The sequence below is a fragment of the Protopterus annectens genome, chromosome 15.part0, assembly GCF_019279795.1.
Source record: "Protopterus annectens isolate FY-2018-M chromosome 15.part0, PAN1.0, whole genome shotgun sequence".
Taxonomy (NCBI): Eukaryota; Metazoa; Chordata; order Ceratodontiformes; family Protopteridae; genus Protopterus; species Protopterus annectens.
The window spans coordinates 374,904,779-374,926,994 of NC_056749.1; the positions used below are offsets into that span (position 1 = coordinate 374,904,779).

At 37.7% G+C, this 22,216-nt stretch overlaps 1 protein-coding gene across 5 annotated transcripts in view; it reads left to right on the forward strand.

Annotated features, from left to right (window-relative positions):
- Positions 1 to 22,216, forward strand: part of DRP2 (dystrophin related protein 2) — a 4,029,288-nt gene that overhangs the window by 2,704,312 nt on the left and 1,302,760 nt on the right. For all 5 annotated transcript variants that reach the window (XM_044057118.1, XM_044057116.1, XM_044057114.1 and 2 more), the window contains one exon: positions 17,243 to 17,389. In XM_044057118.1, the coding sequence (XP_043913053.1) occupies positions 17,243 to 17,389 (147 nt within the window). The remainder of the gene's footprint in view (positions 1 to 17,242; positions 17,390 to 22,216) is intronic.

A 22,216-nucleotide genomic window follows, 5' to 3' on the forward strand; every position in this document is an offset into this window, starting at 1 on the left:
GCTGAAAACACACAATTTCAATGTCATTTTAACCATAACATTGTGGTCATGTCTTTGAACTGCTCAATAACATCTTGGTAAAACACTGAACTGGGCTTAGATAATAAATATTTGAAAGCAATTTACTGGGGTAAAACCAATGATATTACAACTTGACAAATTACTTTTGAACTTATCACGATGTATTCTTTACAGTATGTATTTACACAGACTGTTTGCTATTTATGCATTTCAATCTAGTAGGTACCCTGGACCCATTTTTATTAAATATGGTTTTCACACATATTTATTACTAGACATTAATCTCATTTGTACTGAATTCTTCTGCATTTGTACATACAATGACTATAAAGTACATTTAGTCTAATCTTACAAATTTAATAACATTAATATTAAGCAAAATCTTGGAAAATGTTTGTCTCTTTAGAAATATCTAGTGGAATTGATACCAAATTCATATGTCCTGTTATTTTAAACTACATACTCAACAATTATTAAAAATATTCATGCTTTTTATACCAACATTGTTTTGCCAAAAACATATTAAAAATAGTGACCATTCTTGCTATTAGAAACATTTATGCATTTTTGCATATCTTTATTCACTCTTGTATAGCTGTAATCAGTTTTAAGCCATCTCTTGTTTTTTTAGAAAAACTCAAGCTACTTATCTGGCAATCAGTCTTGTTGTTTATCTTATCTTTCCAGCATTTCCTGTAACTATTCATTCAGTCTAGGAAGGTCTGAGCTCACATTTCATACTCTGTAAACTATAGTTAATTCTTTTAGCATTTTTCCTTTAATGTGATTGTGATTTGCATAACTATGCATTTATACAACATAAATAGACATCATTTTATAATTACCTTACATGGATTTCAGTATTTTTATTTATTTATTTAACTATTTAACTGTCCGCCATTAATTTTACAAAACTGTTTGAATAATACCATCTGTGATTTTATTTATTTTAAAATTCAGAACTTTAACTGTTTGGTGTTACTATATAATTATAAACAAATTGTAAAACAAAATAGATATTAGTTTAACCAACACATTTATATTTATATTATTTATATTTGCTGTTGTCTGCCTGTTATTCTTGTGTATTGTAACAGATGTACTCTAGATGAAAAGAACACACATGCATGTCTGTCTTGTATCTGTATATCTTTATACAAGCATGTCAGTCTTGTGACTTTAAATTTTTACTCATCTATTTTATTTACTTTTATATATTATAATACACTAGAACAGTTTTGTTTACCTTTTGACTATGCTAATGAATGGCATTCATATGCTTTACTTTACTGTAGTACTGATAGATGTCTTGCTTTAACTGAATGAAAGTAAAACATTTAAGAATGATTTGTCCAGACATCAGATCCTACTATCCTACCATGTATGTTTAACCATTTTCAAAACATAAACATATTATAAAATATATTTCTTTTGCACAGATTAACTGTGTATGCAGGAAGTTCCCAGTCTTTGTCAGTTCAGCTAATTTATTTTCTTTACCCTGCAACTTCTGTTGAATTTCCTGTGATGTTGCATGGTCTTTCTGACATTCTTTAGTAAGCTGTTCTGCTGAATTTGAAACTCCTATGCACTTTTGAAAAGATGTATGTATAACTTGTCTAAGTTTCCTGAACTCATTGTGTCTGTCTTTTAGAAGTTTATTACATTTCTTTGTAACAAAATGTACTAGAGTTTCTATCAGTAACTGATTTGACTGTTGTTGCAACTCTGAAATAAACCTTTTGCATCTGGTGACAGAACATAACTGTTCAACATCAGAATGTAATGGAAACACTTTACCCTTAGTTAATTCTTCAGATCTGTCTTTACAGTCTATTTTTATATTTGCAATATGATGCAATATTTTTTTATGACATAATACACAAAATGCAGTTTTGTTGAATCACACAATAAACATTTGTCATATTTCACATGATTTTCTTTGAGATACCAGCCAAATATTGTAATACATTTGCATAATGCCTTACTATCAACCTGCCCTAATAAGGTTTTACATTTACTAATGTGCTGTGTATACCAACATAGCAATTTACTAAAGTTTGGTTTACTCCTGCATGAATTATAAATAATATCCATACTATCTAGTAATATACAACCTGTCTAGGAATACAGAAACTATATATGAATATACAAACTGTCTTAAGAATATAAAACTCTCTTAAGAATATACAAACTGTTTTAACATCATTCACACTAAATATGTGACACAGAAAAAAGTCTTACCAGTTAGCAAGAAAACAGGTGATCAGGCTGCTATTGCAGATGGCTGGAATTTTTCAAAGTCACTTGAGAAGCTGGGAAAGCACAACAGGCAGTGGACTGATGGGCTAGTGGATATGGCACTGCAAATTTCTTGAACTAGTCTCACAAAACTTTACTACTGCAAGCTGCATAAACTGGAATACTTCTGTTCAGAATTGACACATACGCATAAAATGTTAGTTACTGAATTTAACTGAAGTGACCCTCTGCAGGGCTTACCATCACTCCTCCTGTGGTTGAATGCAGATTGTAGGTTCAAATGCAGACTAGCTTGCCATTGAAAAATTATATGGTGCTAGTCACTCAGCTGCCTCGCCATTGAAAAAATATTATATGTCTCTTACTTGCTTCTTGCTTCTTGCTGTGGGATTCTTGCTAAAATTCAATGTCTAGTTATATTTGCATTCACAGTCTGTTGCATACAGAAACTTGCAGAATATACACTGATGAGAGAATATACTTTGCAGCACTTGTCTTTAAGAGCAGTTTTATAATAAATAAAACTGGACAAACGTTGCAGCTTAAAAGTACTGTTCCAACTTTACTTCTCATATAGTACAGATGATGTGAGAGATATAACATTTACCTCAGAACACCAAATGTGTTCCTACCATATCCCTAAACAACTGGATTTATACAGCTCTTTATATACTCTTTTAAACATATTTTGGAGAATTGCTTATCCTGTAGAAACAATACTAAACTTCCTTGTTTAACAATGTCTTGTAAGAGACCAGCTTTTCTGACAGTGTGAATATCCTGTAACAGTGTCCTGATGTCCATGTAGAAAACATATTTTTGAGGAAACACATTGTCCTGTATTCTATTTGGATCTTTGTATAAAACACATGTTCTTATGCCAATGCTGATAAGCATATCCTGTTTTATGAAGAAAAACATATTTTGACAGTGTGAACATCCTGTATTTTATTTGGATCTTTGTATCTGTTCTTATGTCATATCCTGTTTTTCCATGCAGAAAAACATGTCATTGTTCTTTAAAAGCAGATTTTGCATTTTTGTTCTTGCATAACATCCTGCCTTGAGTCTGTAAGGCAATAATGTCCATTCAGGCCATGGTCATTTAGTATGACTGCTGATCACATTTTACTTAAACTTTGTTTCTGCATTTAAGCAAGCCTTTTCTTTCAGCATATTTACAACATAATTAATTTCAGATTTATATTCATAAAATCTAACACACACTGTTGTTGTGTTGCAGCAAGTTGATTAGTGAGGGTTTCCTAAAGCGATTGTTAGTTGGAGGACCCATCTCCATAGCTTTAGTTATGGTGATGTCCAGAAAGGTGACTGCTGTTTTGTTGTTGTCACATGTCAATTTTAGGAAGTTTGAGCATCAGAGTAACCAAATACTCACAGATGCTCACACTGGAAAACCAAGCAAATCATTTTATGTATTTTAGTAAAAGATTTGCCATCGCAGTGGTTGCTGTCCTGGTTTTTATCTTAATTTTAGGAAGTTAGTAGATTGATTAATAAAGTCAAAATAATCTTTCAAGGGGGATTTTTCTCCTTCCCATATGGTAAAAATGTCATCTATAAAGTGTAAATAACATTTAATGGAATTGATGTACCTACTTTGGAACACTGTATCCTTCTTCCATATCCCAAGGGCTACATTAGCCAAGCTGAGTGCCATGGCTGTACCCATGGTAATGCCAGTAGTTTGGCTGGAGAACTCTCAAATGAAAGTGAAATAGTTATTACTGAGGAGGGTGTCCAAAAGCTTACACAGGATCTCAGTCTATCCAGGTAGGGCTGCCCTGTCTTTCAGAAATGATTCAGTAGTTGGCTTCATTTAACCAAGGGGTATTCCTTAAAATAATGCACTATTGTGCAGTAACTGGGCTACTATCTATGAATATGCATAACAGCTCAATAGTCCCTTCCTACGTTTACTGATAAGTGTGCTATAGTACAAAAATGATTTTTAGTCATTTATGTTTATTTTTACCTGGTGTAATAATTACAGTGCCTATTTCCATTTCTGAGATCTACATTAATCCTTCCCTATACCAGCTACCCTGGCATTGGTGCTCTGTTTTGCATCACTATATTAATATGGAAATAGTCACACCAGCAGTACATGTTCTGTGAAAATTCATTTTCTACTTGCATCAAATTTGTCTGTTTTGATTTATTGCTTATTGTGTGCTGTTTCATATTCAGAACAGTGATGCAGGGCTGAAGTTAAATATTTTGTGTCCAGATTTTGGAAGTGTCTACGTATATCAGTGCATCCTGATAACATTGACAAAGATAGTTGTGCATCCTGAGTGTAGCTACTGCAGTATTGTTAGGGTATGGATCAATATAATTTGCCTCTAGCAATATGACTTGGATAATCTTGACAGAGACAGGAGGTCCACAACCTATAAAATGATTACTTGCACTGCAGCTTAGAGAGTCAGAAATCCTTTACAATCCAGAATGAAGTCCATGTGATGGCAAGTATTCTTCTGTGCCTTTTCTTTGGGCAAGCTTCAGTGTGATGGATTTATGCAAGAGATTAGATGCTTCAGCATAACCAAATCCTCCCAGTTACAGTCTGGAGACTAAGCAAATATATATGCAGGAAATTACAACTTGTCCCATTGCTGTCTGTCAGACAACCAAAAATACACATCAGGGGCTATTTTATGATGCTTAAATTACAGTGAATAAATCACTGCTTGGTATTGTGTAGCTGTGTATAAGAGATATGAGGAGTCTGACCTTGTGCCCATGAATTCAGCCTTCATGGACAGACATCACAGTAAGATATTATACTTGAAGCATAATTGAAGCATATCCTATAGCTGCTGTACTGCAACATGTGGTCTTCCATCCAGCACTTTAGATCTTGATGTTCCCACCCTTTTGAAAATGTTCTGAGCTCTTTCCAAGCAGAGGGGCTGTAGTAGAAATCACATGGGATTTTATCATTTTATAGAAAGAACAGAGGACGAGTTTCATAAATAAGGGTGTTTCTTCTTGGTAGGATGATGAGTTTGCAGCTGCTTAGGGTTTTTTACAAGACTGTAGGCAAGCATAAACTGAGTGCATACAATTCAAGCTAGCTACTACTCAGTAAAGGTCATAATATACTGTACTTACAACCACAGTGATGGTAGGACAAATGTAAAAAACACTCATCAGCTGAAGATGCCTTTCTCTGGATGGAGATAACTAGCCTGATAGGATTCTATTTCAAAAATTGCTGAACCACTACATTGACCACAAATGACTAACATCAGTAAATCAAAAAAAAAAAAAAAAAAAAAGAACTTCTAATGCAGGGGGCAAGCCCCCCCCCCTCCCAGCAATCCCCACACCCACTGCTAATTATATATACCAAATCAGAGATTGCAAAACAGGGAAGAAAGGGCAAAATCCCACTGCCCACTATCTGGGGAAGAGGGGGAGGGTAGTGGGTGCTTAGGGAAGTAAGATCAGGGAAACCACTTCCCATGCTTTAGGGGAAGGGATGGGCTGCTTGCTGGTGAGGTTCATTGTGGAAGTGAGGGACAATCAACATGGAAACTCATTTCACATCATCATTTAGTTCCGCAAAACCCTTATTAAACCATCAACTGGAAAACCTACTCTAGCCCAAACTCGCTAGCACAAAAGTTCCTTGACTTTGTGAATTCAAATGCCCTGGAGCAAATTGTTCATACCCCGACAGGAGAAACAAACTGTCTGTTCCTTACCAGCATGTCAAGCAGGTGCACTGCTGCAACTGTTGGACCCTCATTAGTTAAAAATGGCCACAAGTCAGTCACCTTGGAACTGACACTAACACCAGAACTCACAAAATATAAAATCAGACTAAAAAACTTCATCAAGGCAAACTATACCCTCCTAGGTGAAGGTATAAATGCATTCCAAGCCCCACCCCAAGCTGAAAGTGGTAACTACACCAAAGCTCACACTAGTGCCCTGTACAATCACTTGCATAAGTATATAAACTCAGCTGTACCAGATAGAATCAAAGTCAGAGCCCCAAATAAAACCAAGCTGCCATGGTGGACTTCCAGCATCAACAAACTATACAATAAATACAAAAAGTTGCCGTCCAAGAAAAATAAGACAAGGACCCAACAATGGAAAACACCCTCCTCAGCCTTAACAGACAAATAAGACAACTTGTCCAAGAGCTGCTTTGAGAGAAACCTAACAAGTACTGCCAAGGATAACCATAAGGCCTTTTACAGCTATGTATGTAACCTAAAGGGTAAGACCCAAGCATGTGCAGAACTGGTGGCCAACGATATCACACACACTGACCCCAAAGAGATAGCGAACCCACTATCGGATAGGTTTAGTGAAAGTTTCACTCCCTTATCCCCTCCTAACTTACAGTAAACCCTCCCCCAAACTTCCCCACCTTACATATCTGAAGAACAGGTCCTCAAAGCCCTGTCCAAACACAGCCTCTTTGGAACCAGATGATATTCCAGGCTGTCTTCTAAACAAGCTAAAACATGAACTAGCATCACCACTAAGTACCCTTTTTAATCATATACTAACCACAGGCTTTGTTGCTGTGGAATGGAGAATGACTACAGTTATTCCCCTCCAAAAAGGTGGCCTAGCAACAGATCCAGGGAATTACAGACCCGTAAGTCTGACCAGCCTCATCTGTAAGGCCATGGAATGTATTATTATGGACCTCATAAATAACACACTATCAAAGTGGGTGACAATGCATCAACCAGAAGACCTGTTACCAGTGGGGTGCCACAAGGGTCAGTGCTGAGCCCCCTACTTGGTATATACTTCTCAGAAATTCAGGTCAAAACTAAAGGTTTGTGGCTGACCAAGTTTGCAGACAACTGCAAACTAGGTGCAATCATTGAATCCCCAAATGATGTCAGTATACTCCAGGTTGGTCTCACACAAACCAACTTCTGGTGTATTAGTCACAGTCTCAAACTGAATGCAAAGAAATGCATCATCATTCCTTTCAGCACAAACAATGTCCCTTCACACTATCAAATGAATAACAATACCCTAAGTATTCATGAAGTGATAAGGGACCTAGGATCACAGGTTGACCACAACCTTAACTTCAACCACCATGTGTCTACTGTTGTAAGGAAAGCCTTCCACATAGCTCACTTAATTAGTAAATGCATCATCACGAAACCAAAAGAAGTTATAACCCCCTATACTTGACACTTATCTGACCCATAATTGAGTATAATGCCTCATTTGTTATGTACCATACTAAGCACCAACAGCAATTAGAGAGACCTCAGAGGTTTCTAACAAAGAAGATCAAGGGCCTCCAGCATGTGCCTTACATGGACCAACTAAAATCCCTGTCACTATACTTCATATCATATAGACTTCTTAGGGGAGACTTATGCCTGGCCAACAGAACAACCCAAGACCCAAACCTAATGAACTTACTGCATATCTGTAAATCAAATGGGTCTAGGGCTACCCATTCCAGGGACTTAAATATGGCCTGCAACTTAAATAGGACATGCTGGAGGGACAGATTTATCTCCAAGTGACTACCACATCTTTGGAACTACCAATTCATGTGAAACAGAGCACCTGTATGACACTGTTCAAGAGGAACCTAGATGAGTGAATGGGGCACCATAAATTCTTATCGGGGATAGTGCACACAACACTCCTGGACATGGGCAGTCATCACTAAATGCAATCTTGGGAACTGACTAGTACCGCTACAGTATTACATTGGGTTAAAATGGCTAGGCTTAAAATGACCTCCAGGTTGATAGCCTAGTAATCTCCTGTGATCCATAAACCACCCTTAATTGCTGTAAAAATGACAGCTCCTCTCAGTCAATCCTCACTCTGGTGATGAGGAGGAAATGAATGAGTCAATTGGCAAGAAGGGGGCTGATGGTCAACAGGCAGCAGGGGACAATAAGTGATAAGAAAAAAAAATATTTACTAATCAGTCATTGATTACTTTTGTTTGGCCACTTCTATACACAGGCTATATGTTCCGGGACATAGGTTTATGTTTATTAAAGTAAGGAAATTTAATTTTTATGAGCTGAAATTTTGAGAATCATGACAGTGATTATCAAGTGTAATTGTGGGTCATTATAATAATTCCATTATAATGTTTTGTGCTTCATGTAGAAGCATAGTAAAAACAGGTATCTACAGAACAAAAATCATACAATAAATGAATTGTTGTTCATTTAAAGTCTCCATATACATACATGTGCCATGTAACATAAATATGCAGTACATCCCATGACAGATTGGCATCCTGTCCAGAAATGTTTTCTCTTTTTTGCACTCAGTTATAACTAAGATAGGCTCTGATTCTCCCAGTATCCTGAATTGGCTAAGGCAGATACTGGAGAATGAATGAAGTGGTTACAGTAAAGTGGTAAATACAAGGAAATATGCTAGGTCAACCGAGTGAGTTGTATGGCTTAAAGATAAAATTTCACAAAATTCCTTGCTTTTACTAGTATTCATGCAGTCATTTCTCTAGAATTTAACTGGACAAATCAAAAAACAGTGACCCTGAATATTTTCAACCTTGCACCAGGTGAAGAAGACATCTCCTTTTATTCATACCTACTGGAGATCTTTAGTCAAACGCATACAGTAAGTTTTGCTGGCATAACAAAGATGGCTTGCACCTGAAGATTCCATTTGTAATAGCCTGGCACACTTCTTGTCCCTGTCAGCTTTAGACTATTTACTCTTCAAAAATAGAAACTATGCCTCAATCTCCCACATGCTAAGAGTGCAGGTTTCAGATCACTGGTTTTCACCCTCTGCTTACCATTTAGGAAAGTTTACATTGCTCATCCAGAAAAACAAGTGCAAGCAGTTCATTGGCCAATAACAAAACTTCAGGCTGCTCACATAAATCACGGCTCATCCAGAAAAATAAAAAAAAAAAGTCCAGAAAACATGAATAGAATGCTTTATTGAGAATATACACATAATACCATATGAGCTTTCAACTATATAGACACATTTGTGGATTTGAAGGGTCATGTCATTGTGTGTGGATTATAAATGAAGCCTTTTACCCATGTTTTCTAGATTATTTGTCAGTCCCACAGCTTAGTCAAGGGATCTACAGTCTATATGCATCTTTTCTGTTTTTTCTGGTTTCCATTATATATAAATACTTAACAGTTGTTGACCTTCTTAGTAATCATTATGCATTTGTGGAGATATCACTGGGCCATTTTGTTATCATATAGTACAACCAAATAAGCCAATTCACTGATGCAGTCTTCAGAATTATGTCCAAGCACAATAACCAGGGCAGTTTTTATAGATGCTTCAAAGTGGTTCTAAAAACTATACAGTATATACGAACATATTTTAAACATTGCATGTCTTAGATGTTTAGAGCTGGTTTAGAAGATGTCTTTGAGGGAGAGGTGTCTTCTGTCTGAGTTAAGTCTTCCATCCCATCTTCAGGTTGAAAACTTTGCAGGGGTGAGAACTTGGCTGCTACCGTGTGGTCTTCATGATTCAGTAACGGGTTCCTTCTGACTAAAGTAGTCAGTCTATCTGGTTATGATGTTTATACACTAGTTACTAGAAGTAAAATATCATTATATCCAGTGTAAATTGTTCAACAGCAATGATAGTGGTTAAGATTTGTAAACCCATGTCTGCACTTATATAAAAAATGTCTCATTGAGGCAATGGTCTAGCCATAGACCTAAGTGGTAAGAAATGGAAAAGGTATAAACTTAAGAGTTCTTTTAAATCAGTAACCTGCATGTTTGTATCACCTAGAGAAAGCAGTTAGCAAGAAACAACCACAGTGCAGATCCAGCATCAAAAATTAATACATATCTAATTTCCAACAGCAAATGTTCAATCGGCAACAGCAGTATTACTACACCTGTGGTGAAAGTACTGCTCACACATCATTGCTGAGACAGCCAGGAGAAACATCTGAGCACTTTTAAAGTACTTCATTGTATATGCTGATTTAGATTGCAGACTGTACATTCAGTCAATATGTACATCTTCTACAGCATGTCAGAGTGGGTCCTACTTGAACATATCAGAGATCTGGCAACTGTCACAGACTGGCTGCTCTTTGACGAGGCTATCTCCACCAAGGAGAAGGAATTCAAAAAAAGAGATTAGTCACCCTCTCAAATTAGGGAATTCCAATTATTATTCTCTGTACACTAAGACAGGTGAAATGCCTTTTTTTCAGGGCCACTACAAAAATCTAAAACATACCCTTCAGCAACAGTTTGGGTAAATCAAGCTCATGATAAATAAATCCACGAAAAATGTGGGTGAAATTATTTTCAAAGTGTTTTTTGCTGGGGATAAGCTACTCTTAATTCTCATATCCACTTACTTATGGAAAGAGCTATAGCTATGGTGTAGTGAAGGGGCAGCTGTCTTGGGTGCAATCTGTTAGGAGGCAAGATCTGCAAGTGCGGATGGTGCAGAAGTACAGTATCAGTAATGCTTTATGAAGCCGCATGGATTTTGCAGCTACATAAATGAACGCTGATACTGAATGTAATCTTTTATTGAGGGGTGGGATCCTCTTTGGCTCCTCAACTTTGAGTTGTGAGGGTCACTATGTTGGGGAACTGCAAAGGGTGCCAGATGATCTAGCGATGGTTCTAATTATATATGCTAACTAATTCTTCTTCTTTTGGCTGCTCCCATTAGGGGTCACCACAACAGATCATCTGTTTCCATTTCTTCCTGTCCTTTGCATCTTGCTCTGTCACACCAATCACCTGCATGTCCTCTCTCACCACATCCATAAACTTCATCTTAGGCCTTCCTCTTTTCCTCTTACCTGGCAGCTCCATCTTTAGCATCCTCCTTCCAGTATACCCATCATCCCTCCTCACCACATGTCCAAACCAACACAATCTTACCTCTCTGGCTTTGTCTCTAAATTGTCCTACCTGCGCTGGCCCTCTAATATACTCATTTCTAATCCTGTTTATCCTCATCACACCCAATGCACATCTTACTATCTTTAACTCTGACACCTCCAGCTCTGACTCCTGTCTTTTCATCAGTGCCACAGTCTCCAACCCATGAAACATAGCTGGTCTCTCTACCATCATGTAGACCTTCCCTTTCACTGTTACTGATACCCGTCTGTCACAAATCATTCCTGACACTCTTCTTCACCCACTCCATCTTGCCTACACTCTCTTCTTATCTCTCTTCCACACTCACCATTACTCTGAACTGTTGATCCGAAGTCTTTAAACTCATTCACCTTCACCAGCTGTATTCCCTGCATCCTCACCATCCTTCTGTCCTCCGTCTCATTCACAATAATATATTCTGTCTTGCTGACCTTCACCTTCCTCTCTAGAGCATATCTCCAGCTCTCCAGGGTCTCCTCTACCTGTTTCCTACTCTCACTACAAATCACAATGTCATCCGCAAACATCATAGTCTACGGGGACTCCTGTCTGATCTCATCTGTCAACCTGTCCATCTTATGCAATCTAACCATATGTCCATCATATGCTAACTAACTCTATGGTCACACAACCATGAGGAAAGGAGAAACACCCTAAAGGAGTAAAAAGTAGACAACACAACTTTGATGTTTTTCATATGGTAGCATTTTCCATTTTTCCTACATGGCTCAAGACATCTGAAGTAATCATTTTTGGTCTCTTTAAGATAGCAATTATATGGGTTTCAAGAAAGGAGTATTTCAATAAATGTCAAAGTATTACAATTAGAGAAAATGGCTAAAGCCTTACACCATGCCTAACTTTAGCTCTCAGTAAGGTAATTTGTATATATAAGCTCCTAACTATGTATGCATGTAGAATATAAGTGTTCATTGTATAGTCTTTTGCATAACTTTTGTGCAGTTCAATTACTTTTGCAACAGCAGTTTTATGTAGGTCAGGAGGTGTACGGGGGTTCAGCTGCCAACATCCCCATTTTGTCTCCATGTACTGTTTCTGTAGAAGCAATTAGTAATATTTGGGAGAAATGTGTGTGTCTTATAATAACTTTACAATATCCTTCCAAAATAAATACAGACACTGGTAGATTCATGTTCAAACAACACACCAGCATCAAGCCACCATTGTCAAAACAATATTATCAATGTTGCACCAGTATCACTGCAAAGAAACAAGAAAAAAAACTGCAGGATAGACTCCCATGCACCACTCTGTGGAGGCTTCGCTCCCTTCAAGTTCTACACAAGTCCATGTTCACATACCTGAAGGGAAGGGAAACATGTAGAAAGGGCTGAATGAATCCCGTGCATTTTTTGCACTATGTTGCCACTGATTAAGGCATACATGAACTTCATCCACATTTCAGAGCAAAATAGGTATGCTTGATTGCTTTGCAAAAGAACTGCAGTAAGCAGGTGTGGGGGGATGGGTAGATACTCCCCCCTCCCCACAACATTTCACAACAAAATAGGTATACTCCACAGAAAAACTGCAGTATAAGCTAGTAAAAACAAAAATCTGCTGCCACTATTTTGTAGCTCAACATCTGTGCAGCACATTAACTGCTAAAATTAATGAACACACAAGGTTAAAATCTAATGGGAAGAACATCTCAAAATCACTTTGTTACTGTCACTTGGTATTCAAACTTGGATGTTACTGCATTTATATAAATGGTGGACATGATAAAATTTAATGCTCCCCCCACTAACACATATGCACATATTCATAGGAAACATCTGTCAATTTCTAAACCACTTGTCTTGTAAAGGATAATGATGATAGCAAGCTGAGTATGACAGACAGGACTTCCATAACTCTAGCAACACGCCCTATATCAGCCCATGGTATCCTTAGGAACTGCCAGGCAAGCTGAGTATGACAGACAGGACTCCATAACTCTAGCATCACGTCCTGTATCAGCCCATGGGACCCTTAGGAGCTGCCAAGCAAGTTGAGTATGACAGACAGGACTTCCATAACTCTAGCATCATGCCCTGTATCAGCCTATGGGATCCTTAGGAACTGCCAGCAAGCTGAGTATGACAGACAAGACTTCCATAACTCTAGCATCACACCCTGTATCAGCCCATGGGATCCTTAGGAACTGTCAGCAAGCTGAGTATGACAGACAGGGCTTCCATAACTCTAGCATCACGCCCTGTATCAGCCTATGGGATCCTTAGGAACTGCCAGCAAGCTGAGTATGACAGACAAGACTTCCATAACTCTAGCATCATTCCTATATCAGCCCATGGGATCCTTAGGAGCTGCCAGGCAAGTTGAGTATGACAGTCAAGACTTCCATAACTCTAGCATCACTCCCTGTATCAGCCCATGGTATCCTTAGGAACTGCCAGCAAGCTGAGTATGACAGACAAGACTTCCATAACTCTAGCATCACGCCCTGTATCAGCCCATGGTATCCTTAGGAAATGCCAGGCAAGCTGAGTATGACAGACAGAATTTCCATAACTCTAGCATCACTCCCTGTATCAGCCCATGGGATCCTTAGGTGCTGCCAAGCAAGTTGAGTATGACAGACAAGACTTCCATAACTCTAGCATCATTCCCTATATCAGCCCATGGGATCCTTAGGAGCTGCCAGGCAAGTTGAGTATGACAGACAGGACTTCCATAACTCTAGCATCACGCCCTGTATCAGCCCATGGTATCCTTAGGAACTGCCAGCAAGCTGAGTATGACAGACAAGACTTCCATAACTCTAGCATCACACCCTGTATCAGCCCATGGTATCCTTAGGAACTGCCAGGCAAGCTGAGTATGACAGACAGGACTTCCATAACTCTAGCATCACTCCCTGTATCAGCCCATGCGATCCTTGGGAACTGCCAGCAAGCTGAGTATGACAGATAAGACTTCCATAACTCTAGCATCACACCCTGTATCAGCCCATGGGATCCTTAGGAGCTGCCAGGCAAGTTGAGTATGGCAGACAAGACTTCCATAACTCTAGCATCACTCCCTGTATCAGCCCATGGGATCCTTAGGAACTGCCAGCAAGCTGAGTATGACAGACAAGACTTCCATAACTCTAGCATCATTCCCTATATCAGCCCATGGGATCCTTAGGAGCTGCCAGGCAAGTTGAGTATGGCAGACAAGACTTCCATAACTCTAGCATCACTCCCTGTATCAGCCCATGGGATCCTTAGGAACTGCCAGCAAGCTGAGTATGACGGACAAAACTTCCATAACTCTAGCATCATTCCCTATATCAGCCCATGGGATCCTTAGGAGCTGCCAGACAAGTTGAGTATGACAGACAAGACTTCCATAACTCTAGCATCACTCCCTGTATCAGCCCATGGGATCCTTAGGAACTGCCAGCAAGCTGAGTATGACAGGCAATACTTCCATAACTCTAGCATCGCTCTCTGTATCAGCCCATGGGATCCTTAGGAACTGCCAACAAGCTTGAGTATGACTGACAAGACTTCCATAACTCTAGCATCACTCCCTGTATCAGCCCATGAGATCCTTGGGAACTGCCAGCAAGCTGAGTATGACAGACAAGGCTTCCATAACTCTAGCATCACTCTCTGTATCAGCCCATGGGATCCTTAGGAGCTGCCAGGCAAGTTGAGTATGGCAGACAAGACTTCCATAACTCTAGCATCACTCCCTGTATCAGCCCATGGGATCCTTAGGAACTGCCAGCAAGCTGAGTATGACGGACAAAACTTCCATAACTCTAGCATCATTCCCTATATCAGCCCATGGGATCCTTAGGAGCTGCCAGACAAGTTGAGTATGACAGACAAGACTTCCATAACTCTAGCATCACTCCCTGTATCAGCCCATGGGATCCTTAGGAACTGCCAGCAAGCTGAGTATGACAGACAATACTTCCATAACTCTAGCATCACTCACTGTATCAGCCCATGGGATTCTTAGGAACTGCCAGCAAGTTGAGTATGACAGACAAGACTTCCATAGCTCTAGCACTGCGCCCTGTATCAGCCCATGGGATCTGTAGGAACTGCCGGGCAAGTTGAGAAACATAATTCCTATAGCAACGCTGGTCTTCCTCAGGGCTTCCTTCCAGTAACTGTATTTGATAAACCACCTGTAGGTGACATCCAGGGGTAAATGCAATATATACCCAAACCACTTCAGCTTGACTCCTCTTGATAAAGAAGAGCAGCAGCTCTGCTCCAAGATCCTGCATAACTGGTACAATCCTCACTCTGTTTTAATAACCTGTGAAGAACTTAATTTCTACTACTTTTATCTGTGATCTCATGCTTTTAGTCACTAGCCAAAGTATATACATGAGGATGGGAATATATTTGTACATATATATATATATATATATATATATATATATATATATATATATATATAGATATATATATATATATATATATATATATATATATATATATATATATATGGGTTCATTACTGAATCCCAAAATTACACAATCCCGAAGCCCAAAATACAGAGACTATAAGACTGAAACCCCACATTGCCGAAATGTTAAAACCGCAAAATTCAAAATCACGAAAATACTACATACATACAGCACACACACAAACATACATACAGACTCCCCCCATAACCAAACAAACCACCCTACACTAAAGATAAGCTGCACCCCCCACACCCACCCTACTTTAATATTCTAACTCCGAGATCGCACAAACATACACACAAGGCAAACTCACACCCACACAATACAGCCCCTCTCACACACACACACCACAGTCACAACACACACTTGCACACACTAAAGCCCCTCACAAACACACTTATACACACATACTTACCTGAACCGCAACACCAGAAGCGCTAACTCAAAATCCCTTAACATCAGGATTTTTGAATTTTGCACTTCTGGTCTTTCAGTAATTTGGGGTTTTGGCTACATAGTCTCAAGCTTTTGAAATTCGAGATTTCAAACGTTCGAGATTTAGTAGTGTTCCCATATATATATATATATATATATATATATATATATATATATATATATATATATATATAGAGAGAGACAGAGAGATGTATTGTAGCATGATATCCTCTTTTATGATTGGCTGAGAGAGAGAGTCCAATGTTTATATTACTATATGTTGCAGTGTGTGTGTGTGTGTGTGTGTGTGTGTGTGTGTGTGTGTGTGTATTTGTGTGTTCAAGATGGAATCACTCCTGCTCCCATAAACCTTATTTTCTAGTAAAGGATCAGACATTTATAAAGTTTTCAGTGCTTCCCCCACCCACTGAAGAAGATGTAGCTTTATGTATACTTACTCATTGGAGAAGGAAAAATAAAACATACTATGCCCATTGCCTGGCTACCAAGATAATTCCACAAGCACTTTGGATTTTCTACCTCTTCAGAAAAAAATGCTATAATAAATACTATTCTAGAATGCTGCTCATGGGAAAATATAAATAAGGGCTTTGGAGATGGGGATGATAAATATGTTCAGTTATAAAGATTAAGGCATCCTTTTTATTTCATGATCAGTACATGGACCACCTAAGTGGCTATACCATGCCTTTACTCATGAATCTCCTGATTTCTGGAACTTATAAAGTCTGCCCAAAAGCAATAGATTATGGATTAAATCTGAGAATGGAGGAAGAGGCAATCATGGATTGGTTCTGGCAACTGGAATATAGCATATGCCTGAAGATAACTGTGAAAAGGTATGAAGAAAGATCTGGCATCTGATGGGACAGGAGATGGTAGTATTTTACTGAAAGGAAATACCTGTTGATTTCTAAACTATTCTGAGCTATAACCATTCTACAAATAATAGATCTACAGTGCCTTAAGACTATTTAGTAATGGAAAAAACAAAAACATGCTACAGAATTTATGGATTTGTTTTCATTGCAGTTTGATCATATCTCTAGGTCTGTTCTATTTGATTTTTGTGTTAGTTTAGATTAGTAGTGATGGATTTATCAATAAAAGCATATATTCACTTGTACTAATATGCCTTCCTTTTTATCAAAAGCTATTTAAAGAAGAACTGTCTCCACTTAAAGAAGGACTGAAACAAGTGAATGACCTGGCACACCAGCTTGCCATTTCTGATGTGCATCTGTCAACAGAGAACGCACGTTCCCTTGAACAGCTCAATACCAGATGGAAACAGCTTCAGGTAAGGAAAATTACATCAGGAACATTTGCGCACCTGAATGAATCTTATGCTTATATATATATTTGCACAGCATGGGACGTTCGATGAAACCAGGCCAGTTGTGAAACAACTGTTATATCAAAGATGTGCATCATAATATTCATCAGTAATTTTTAATTAGCCACTGCCAGGTAAACGGAACATCATCCTGCAGCCTATGACAGAGCTCTGTTATTTATTGTATATTCATGTAGTGGTCTTAAAATGTTTTGATCAAATTATCTCTTTTTTTTTAAACTTTAAGTCTTCAGAAGCACTGAAGAGACACATTTGTAAAAACAATATTTTATTGCTTAGCTTGATACCTTTTCTATACAATATGAATAAAACCTTGATACAAGGGGTTGTACTATGAAATGATGACTTCCTGAAAGTTGACATATATGTATGTTATGGCATATACATGATGTTTTTGAAAGAAGTATTATAGAACAGTATTGTATCTGAAGGGTTATTGACAGGATACTGATCTGTCTGTAGTGTTTTTGATAGAGGTGACACAGGACAGTGCCATATCTGTGACATTACTGACAGAAGTGTTGCACAACATTGTACCTCTATCTTTACTGCCAGAAGTAACACAGGACTTTGGTGTATATGTGTCATTACTGACAGAAGTGACACAGGACATTGGTGTATATGTGTCATTACTGACAGAAGTGACACAGGACTTTGATGTGTATGTATTATTACTGACAGAAGTGATACAGAGTATTGCTGTATCTGTGACTTTATTGATAGAAGTGTCAGAAGGCATCTGAGGCGTTATTGACAATCTCCTTCTTTTACATGAGTTGACAGGGAAGTAGCTATGGTGTTCTTGACAGAAGTGTCATAGGACAGTACTGTATCTGTAGCATTATTGACAGAAGTACCACATAATAGTGATGCACCTGTGGTTTTACTGAGAAAAGTGTTACATGACAGTTCTGCATCTGTCATGTCACTGATAAAAGTGTTATCTGGCAGTGTTGTATGTGTGCTGTTATTGACAGAAGCAATGCAAGACAGTGCAGTATCTGTGGTGTTGACAGAAGCTTCACAGGGCAGAGGAGTACCTGGGCATTGTTGGCAAAAGCATCACATGACAGTGCTGTGTGTGTGCTGTTATTGACAGAAGCAACACAAGACAGTGCATTATTTGTGGTGTTATTGACAGAAACTTCACAGGGCAATACAGTATCTGTGGCATTACTGGCAAAGCATCACATGACAGTACAGTTATCTATGGTTTTGACAGAAGCGTTACAGGATAGTGCTGTATCTACACCATTATTGACAGAAACTTCACAGGGCAGTGCAGTATCTGTGGAATTACTAAGAGACTTTTCACATTATAGTCCTATATATTTGGGGTTACTGATAGAAATGTCACAGAACACTACTTTGTCTGTGGTGTTACTGACAGAAAAGACACAGTACAGTGACAGTAGTTTCATAGGATAGGATGTGGTGTTGTTGACAAAAGTGTCACACAACAGTAATGTATCTCTGGCATTATTGCCAGAAAACTAACAGGCAGTGCTTTATGTGTGGATTCATTGACAAATGTGGCACAGGTGCTGTATCTGGGGCTTTGTCATTACTGTTTTGTTTTTAATTAGATAAAAGGAACTGCTGCAAATCTTAAACTAAATGCTTCTTATGACAAAGACAGAAGGAATTACATATGCTTTTTTTTAAGAATTACATATGCTTTTTTTTAAGAATTACATATGCGTTTTGGGGTCATGTAGATCCTCTATCCAAGTATCTAGCTGGATTTAGTAACATTGACAGTAATTATGTAAACTGAAGAGCAAAATACTTTGTGTAGGGTATATAAATTCAAGACAGGCAGAAGAGCTTTCTTCTGTATGCCTTCTAAACATACTTTGGTTTAGTAATAGTATTGCAGTCTCCTGCCTTTATGAGTCATAAAATCAATGACAATTTGTTAATTTAGAATGGATTATAATGCCCCACCCTACCAGAAACAAGAACTTGGAAAGCATTGAACACTATAATGAAATACTACAGTCTCATTTTTTTCTACAGACTACTCACCTCTGAAACCCTTTCATTAGATTTTGATTGAGGCATACATCTGACAGGGTTAACATTATCTGAATCAGCTCTACCCCTTTAATGTTCAGAAATCTAGATGCTTTAGTGCAAGTAACTGGGTATTATTCATGCTGAATGAGACTGTAGAAGAATTCGGCTTATAATTCAGCTATGGCTTTGATGGCCCATCTTCTAGGTATGTATGAATGTGTCATTTTCATGAATTTATCTTTTCTTTAGTTTCTTTCTTATTAATTACCTCTCCATATGGCATAGTTTTAAAGGATTTATTACAGAATAGGTTTAAATCAGGATTTCCCTTTTATGTCACATCTCCCTCTTTACCAAATTATAGAAACTGAGTTATCTTGATTGAAATCTTATAATCTAGCCCTCCATTAGCTAATGTTACTTTGCTTCCTTTATTTCATCACCTGTATGAAACCTGTTTTTATTGCATAATGAGGTGACTAGTAATTTACCCACAATTGTCATTCGTTTAGCATTTTCTCTCACTCTTATATATTCTTTCTCCTTTCTTTAGTACAATTCCAACTTTCGTTTATCATTCTTGGTTTCAGAAGCATGATGAACATTTCATATAATGATCAGTCTATAAAATGTTCTTTAACTTGCAGATTTTCCCTTTCTTGTACTTTGGATGCATTTACTACTAACTAAAATCAAGAAACAACAAAAGAATCTGCTAGGGCAACAGTGTTACTGTTGTGAGTCAGTGTATTTCCAGAATACAGTGAAATCCTTTAGAACAAAAATAATTAAGAGATATGTCTGCTAATTCTGCTATTTGATTCTAAACAGATTTTTGATATCGAAAAGGTCACTGATGATAGATTTTTTTACTAAACATCAAATAACAAGTTCTTTGTTCCTAAAACCCTTCAATGCAGAATTTTACATTTTGTCTAAACTTTAGAAATCTGTTTCAGTTCCACTAGGAAGACCAGGTTTTAGGTTTCATAAGCTTAACAGCACCACTGGGAAAGGCAATTTAACATTTATTTTGCTCTTATTCTAAAAATTCTCCATGCTAGGGACACTACAGATTTAAAATCACCATTATAGCAGAATAATTGTAGTTGGGTCATATCTCTGACACTAAATATTTTTGTTCTTTAGTTAAATATATGGATGTTATATTATATTTTGTAAAATATTTACCTGAATGATATATTTATTTGATGTTTTTATTTTATATATTTTTTTAGTTTTATGCATCAGTAAATTACTTTTGTGCAGCAAAAACTATTACCCTCAAGAATATAGAAAGAGCATCCACCTAGAGTAATACTTGTCTGTTTATGGGGTTTGCCGACTCACATTATTTCTATCCATATTAACCCTTTCAAACTGGTTTATATCACATCATCGAAAGATGAAAATATTGAATCACCTAACATCGAACTGAATTCATCGAACTGTAAAACATTGAAATGGAAAATAAAAAACTGTGTAGTGTAGATCAAAAACAAATTGCTGCATGCAGGGGGGCAAGAACCCCTGCACCCCCACAATCCCTGCCACTTAAATATACCACTTCAGAGATCGCACTTCAGTGCACTACAGTGCGAAAACATTTCCTACACTGTAGCGTGATCTTGTAGTTGGTATATTTAAGTAGTTGGGGGGTGGGGGTGCAGGGGGCTTGCCCCCCTGCCTACACCCTTAATGTTTCATGTCCCCATTAGAAACTGCCATTCGCACCATTTTGATGTTTTCATGGTTCAATGTATTCAGTTCGATGTTAAGTGGTTCGATGTTTTAAACTTTCGAAGATGTGATATAAACCATTTCAAACATATTATATGCATTGTTATTGGTGTACTGCTAATCTGTTAATGATTGATAGAGGTGTAGCATCTGAGATGCCTCAGTTTCTAATCTAATAGAGTGATCATTCATCAATGACACCATATCCCAGCTTCCTCCTGAATGGCAGGGAATATGGGTGATGTTACAAGGTAGCAAACATATTTTGTTGTAGATTCTGCTGTTTATTTATTTATTTTTTATCTGATATCACATCCTGAATGTTGTATGAACATGAAAAAAACACTGACTGTGTTAATATCAGCTCATGACAAAGCTTTACTTGACATCACACCCTAAACATTCCCATAGTGATAATGTGAGTGGAATTGTAGGTTGATGATATATTTTGCTGACTTGCACAGCCCTTAACTTTAGTAATAATTAATGTGAGGGTTGTACAAGAAAGCATTTATTTAACCCTCATTAATAGTTCTGGTTATACATCCTTGTCAGAGATAGCTGATCAGCTCGCCATGTTCCTCATGTTTCCTGCACTTTAGTGATGAGTGAAGGCATGGCATTAAGTAAAACATGTACAATTTATGCTCCATTTATGGCATATCTAAAGCAGTAATTTGGGGTCTGCCCACACCTTATTTTGCAGATTTTACAGCATTAAGTAAGGTAATAGATACATTCAGAAGGGAAGGGAAGAATAAGTGCTCAGATTTAAATCCATACAGCAGAAGTGTTTATTATATCAGTGCCGTTATAACAAGCATCACATTACAGCAAGAAGTGAGACATACATACAAACAGAAAAAGACACAGCTCATAATTATAAGACATTTTTCATTAAAGTAGAAATGTGTTGTTTTCAGAGTTAAATGTCAAGTTGGAAAATTAATTTTGTACATAAGTATATCGTATGTAAAGACACTTGCTGTGAACTCTTAGCAACTGAAAGAA